At 32.0% G+C, this 5913-nt stretch overlaps 1 protein-coding gene across 1 annotated transcript; it reads left to right on the top strand.

The window, feature by feature from the left end:
• Positions 1–665: 665 nt before the first annotated feature.
• On the top strand, positions 666–3298 carry LOC127708060 (toll-like receptor 4). Its single transcript, XM_052212853.1, has one exon. It carries the CDS (start codon positions 882–884, stop codon positions 2976–2978), a length of 2097 nt encoding a protein of 698 aa, XP_052068813.1. The 5' UTR covers positions 666–881; the 3' UTR covers positions 2979–3298.
• The last annotated feature ends 2615 nt before the right edge of the window (positions 3299–5913 follow it).

Here is a 5913-nt window from a genome sequence, read left to right as displayed (position 1 = left end):
TTTGCCAACTTGGTTTGGTGTTTTTATGAGGTTGCATGTAAGATAACGCAAAAAAGCAGAGAACTAGATTTAATGACAGCTAACAATCGTAGTCTTATTGCCCATCAAAAGTAAACAGAAACAAATTATGGAAGTCCAGTTTTAATCATAAAAATCGCAATAATAAAATAATTAAAACGCCTTTCAGAATATTTGCAAAAACAAATAGCCAGTACCTGATTATGATAGAACTCTCACAATTATCTTCAAGATCATTTAAAAGGGGTTCCCGTTCTTTCAAAATCATAAATATTAAATTTATATAAATATTCCGCTTTTGCAAACATTGTGAATACGTTTCTGAGTAACAATTTTTGAAAGGCTTTGGAAAGAGTAATGTATAGAACGAATCTTAATTCTACCATTCATTTTATGAAAAACAAAATATGTTGTTTTTATTCTGTATATCAATGATTTTTTTATCAATCTGCCTTTTGAATGTGTCAATTGATAAGATCTTTCACGCTACAATTGCAATACTTACCAGCCATTACTTATTCTTTCACGATCATATCATATGTGTCCATATGCCGAATGACGGCCATGATAGTATAAAGTTTCACCGTAATAGCAATTATCATCGCCAGAATTGTATAACCAATACTATACCTTTTACTTACAGGTTAATACAGTGAATACCAATGACACAAGGGAGACCCACTGTCCTTGCGATTATATTCCACAACATGACAATGTTGCAGTTAGATGCAGACCACCAATATTACAGTAAAGTTTGAACAATTTGGTTTTAACGTCTATTTGTGTAGCCTAACATGGAAAGATTTCTGTAGAATTCAATGCTATTTTGGTTCTGGTTGAGATTAAAAATTTACGATTAAATAATGATAAACATAGTATTTATCTTCATACTATTAACTATAACTACTCTATTTGTCAAAAATACGACATCTATACAGTGTCAGTTTGAAAGACGATGTCTTTGTTTTATTAAAGCGGGGTTGCAACACGTTAACTGTTCATATATCAATGCAACATCTGTCCCGAGTCTGCCATCGAATGTAAATGTCCTGAACCTTAGGTACAATCGGATAATTTTATTATCAAATGATAGTTTTCAAAATCTTTTCCACCTGCTAGAATTGGATTTATCATGGAATAAACTGGAGCGATTGGAACTTGGATCATTTACTGGACTTGCAAATTTACAGAAGCTTACACTAGAACACAACAACTTATCATTAAAATGGAAATCATTTCCTTCAGGAGTTTTTACACCTTTGAAGTCATTAAAGCATTTGAATGCAAAGTATAACGATAGGAACGGATTTTTGGCTTGTAAAAATGTCGTCACAAACCTGAAACAACTGGAAATTATTGAAATAGATATTGATGAGTCACCAGATTGCCCAAATATAGATTATGGGTTTTCCAAATTAACTAATCTGAAATCATTTGGAACAGGCTACTGTGAGTTAGTGATTTTGTCTCCAGCAACGTTTGAGAACATGATAAATTTACAATTTATTGATATATCTTGGTGTGATATAATTGATGTTTTTGGCCACAGTCTACAAGACCAAAAGCAGTTGAAAGTACTTAATATTTCACATATTAATTTCGAAATATATGATATATTTTCAATTGTAGCAAATTTCCGATCTACACCGATTCAGAAACTGGTCATGACTCATACATTAAGAGAAGCAGTTAGTTTGCCATGGAATTTTTTTCAATATTTTAAAAAATCTGGTATAAAAGAATTACAAATGGGATACAACAGTTTTGTTAATGTTATAGGGAAATATTCTCTACCACCAACGCTCGAGATTTTAGATGTATCATACAGCAATTTGAACAAATTTCAGTTCGATATGCCAAATTTAATGCAACTGAAATTACAAAATAATGGTCTTGGTAAATTTCTTACTTCAAATAGATATTCGAAGAATAAAACAGAACATCTTGAATATATAGATTTATCATTTAATGAAATTCAACGCCTAAGTTTTTCCATATTTCATGATCATCCGAAGCTTAAAGCGATAAACCTTAGTCACAATATATTATCGGACATCTCGTTTGATATATCCACACTACCAACATTGGAAATATTAAACCTTTCATACAACAATATACAAGCGTTCTCCAAAGAATCGATGAAAGCCATCTCAAACATTGTAAGAAGTTCTGGTCTCATAGTTGATCTTTCCAACAATAACGTACAGTGTAATTGCAATACGCTCCCTTTTATTCAGTGGATGCTTGAAAATCATCGTATCTTTATTGGCATACAAACATACAGATGTAATTGGATGAATGATTCTGAAATAACGATATATCCATTTAGACCAACTGTGTTGCAGCTTGAAAAGGAATGTGCATCATATACTGTTTTAATTGCCTGTATAACATCCGGCATATCTTTGGCCTGTGTTGTTCTGATCGGTGGATTAGCATATCGATATCGATGGAGACTGCGATACATATATCATATGACCAGAAGTAAATACAAGCGATATAGGCCGATTCTAGACAATGGTCACTATACATTCGATGCTTTCATTTCCTATTCCGACGAAGAAAGGGATTTCATATTTAAAAACATTATTCCAAACCTCGAACGAAAGGAGAGTCTTAACTTATGCATTCATCAAAGAGACTTCCTCCCGGGAGAAGACATTACACAAAATATTACTAATGCAATACACGAAAGTAGAAAAACTGTTTGCATAATTACAAGATCCTTTCTTGATTCGTATTATTGTATGTTTGAATTTAATATGGCCAGAATGGAGAGCATTTATTCAAGAGGAGGTCAAAATATTTTATTTCTCGTGTTTCTTGAACAGATTCGTCCAAGTGAATTTCCTTTGGTAATGTTAGAACTAGTTCAAAAACAATCTTACATTGAATATCCTAACGATGAACAAGGCGATGTTGTCTTTTGGGACAAAATCAAGGAAACTTTAATAACATAATCAGTAACATATCAATAGGAATATTCTCTTATTGGACATTTAGCATGTTTAATGTTAGCCGCGATTGATTTGTCCGCCGCTTCATAGTACAAACATCAGTATGGTTATTTGATATTTAGTTTTGTATTTGTGTACGTAAGTATAGTTGACTGTTTTCTTACATGCATAAACAATCAAAGAGCGTTGATGTTTTTCAAGCAAACTTTGGTGTTGACGTTTTTTCCGTTTTTTGTTCGCCATATAGACTTTTTGTGCCAGTCCGACTCAACCAATCAATCAATCAATCAATCAATCAATCAATCAATCAACCAATCAACGAATCAATCGAATCAATCAATCAACCAATCAATCAATCAATCAATCAATAATTGAGTTATCAAATGGGATGCCTTTCTAAAAAAAATTGCATAAATATTAAATTTGTACTGAAATAATAAACATGACTATGTACCCATTTATTTTCTTCCATTTATCCTTTTTGAATGGAGTTGAAAATAAGTAGAAGACAGAGAACAATTTTAATCTCATTTGTTCACGTTAAGACAGACAGTTTGAGGGAAAACATAGGTGACCACATGATTTTATGGAGAAAGTGTACCAGATTCGTGGGGTAGTGTAGGTATCTCTTCATATGCATGTATCACATGTCACGATGATCCAAAACCGTTGCTTGTATTAATTTAAGATTGACCACAGTAATTATCGAGTAATTTGCAATGAGAAAAAACACATTATCAGGAAAGTGGGTCATTTTAAGGATACCTTTCCGGTACCTTTTAAAAATGGCACCAAACGTTATTTGGAACACATTAAGTATGCTCTATAATCGCAATACTTCCAGCTTAACCATTGTTGGTTTTATGTTTCACTGACCGGTACTTTGAGGAACAAAATTTATAATAGATATGAGTTATCTAATTGTATATAAATGAATTAAATACAGATGCACTATGTTCTCGAAAACTGATCTTTTATGCATATGAGTAAACATCTGCCCAATTAAGAAATGAATAATTTAACGTTGCGATTTTTTCTCGATGTCTTTTTTAGAGTTTTCATTTCACGGCACAATCTTGATAATATGATTAAAATTTTAGCGCCTGGATCGATATAGAAATAAGTAACGATTCCGCAATTTATTGCTATTTGAGTTAAGTCAACAATCTTAGATAAGGAAATTAAAATTCCTACATGTATTTCCACGTATAAAGGAAGAAGACTGCAACAACGGATATTTATTCAAATGAAAATATAAGTTGATCCAAGTCGTATAACATTTTTTTCAACATACATTATGAATACATTATATTTATTAGAATTTAAAGAATAAATTATGCAAGCATAATTTTCAGTTTAATTTGCAGTTAAAGCTTTCTTATTCATTACATAATAGAATTTTTCGAAATCAGTGTTGGAAATGCCGTTTTGAGCATATGATTATTAAAAAAAATCAAAGATACCAGTCTGATTTACCTCTGGATTTAACTTGACTAAAGCAACATGACGCGTACCACTTGTAGAATAGGAACTCTTAGTTCACCACTGTTTATATGGTGTTCGTGCTACTCAATCATTAATGGTCTTTTTATTGTTTGTTTTAACGCTGCTTCGTTTCTTCCCAAAAACCAATGGCTTCTGACCTTCTCTGAATTATGCTTAATATTGCCTTTTGGTATTGTCAGCAATATTTAACAGGTTAACAATAAAAAAGTTGAATGAAAAAGCTTATAATAGTGTTGGTAATATTTAAGATAAAGGTAAAAAACGACATGGCCACTTTGCATAAACAAACTTCAATAATTCTGGCGTGTGTATGCTTGCAAGTACTTTCAAGGAAATGTTAAAATATCATAAGCCAGATGGTCGTAGACGTTAACAAGTACAATTCCGAATAATATGGATATTAATTACTATATCCCCTATTCCCTGTTAACAAAAATGTCATTTCCGAAATGCAATGCATTTTATTTCATAATGTATAATTCCTATTTCCCTGTGAATTGACTAAATTCCGACGTCTATACAAAGAGGGCCTTGACCACACATTCTTTCCACAACAAACATGACAAGGAAGTATAAAAATATCTCACAAAAACGAAAAAAAATAAAAATAAATCACGAACTAACGTATTCATAGATTAATACTTGCTACCCAATAATCGTAATACCTCCAGCCTAACATATGTTGGTTTTATGTTTCACTCCCTGGTACTCGGAGTAACTTACTTTAAGACATAAATAACTTGATAGTATATCTAACTCTACTGAGATATAAGTAATTTAATAATATATACATGAAGTAAATAAAGATGCACTTCGTTCTCGACAATTGGTACATTGAAATGGTGGTCTTTTAAGCATATGATTTAACATATGCCCAATTAAAAAAAAAATAATTTAACGTTGCAGAAACTGTTTCTTCTCTATGTCTTTTTTAGAATTTTCAATTTATGGTGCAGTCTTGATGGTTACAAGGAAGTAAATAAGGATGATAGGCGCCACCTAGTTTTTATGTTAAAATGAAGTAATTATTTTCATAGGCGACTATGGTAGCCTTTTTGGATCCTGCGATTTTACCATAAAAAACCGTTGATAAAACTGTCAAATTCTGAATTATCAACACCTTTAGGTGTGAATAAAACTGCAAAGCACATATGGTGCCGCAGCTCTATTGATAGAAAAATGGCATTTTAAACGATATTCTATGGTTCCGGAATTTTCGAAATAGTATAAATGAGGAACACGTACCCCTTGCTTAATTTTGCACATACAATGTTGCTCGTCACAGAGAGTGTCCACCAAATTTCACTCGCTATTTCTACACCAAAAGCCAACACTCATTTCTCACTACTTCAATTTTGTTTTCTAATTAACATGACACCAGAAAGTAAATGTACCTCTACCTTTTAACTTGGATGTAAAAACTAGGTGGCGC

Source organism: Mytilus californianus, unplaced genomic scaffold (genome assembly GCF_021869535.1).
Source record: "Mytilus californianus isolate M0D057914Y unplaced genomic scaffold, xbMytCali1.0.p SCAF_7, whole genome shotgun sequence".
Taxonomy (NCBI): Eukaryota; Metazoa; Mollusca; class Bivalvia; order Mytilida; family Mytilidae; genus Mytilus; species Mytilus californianus.
The sequence above is the reverse complement of the archived record's forward strand: the minus strand, read 5'-3'. Positions and strand labels throughout refer to the sequence as shown.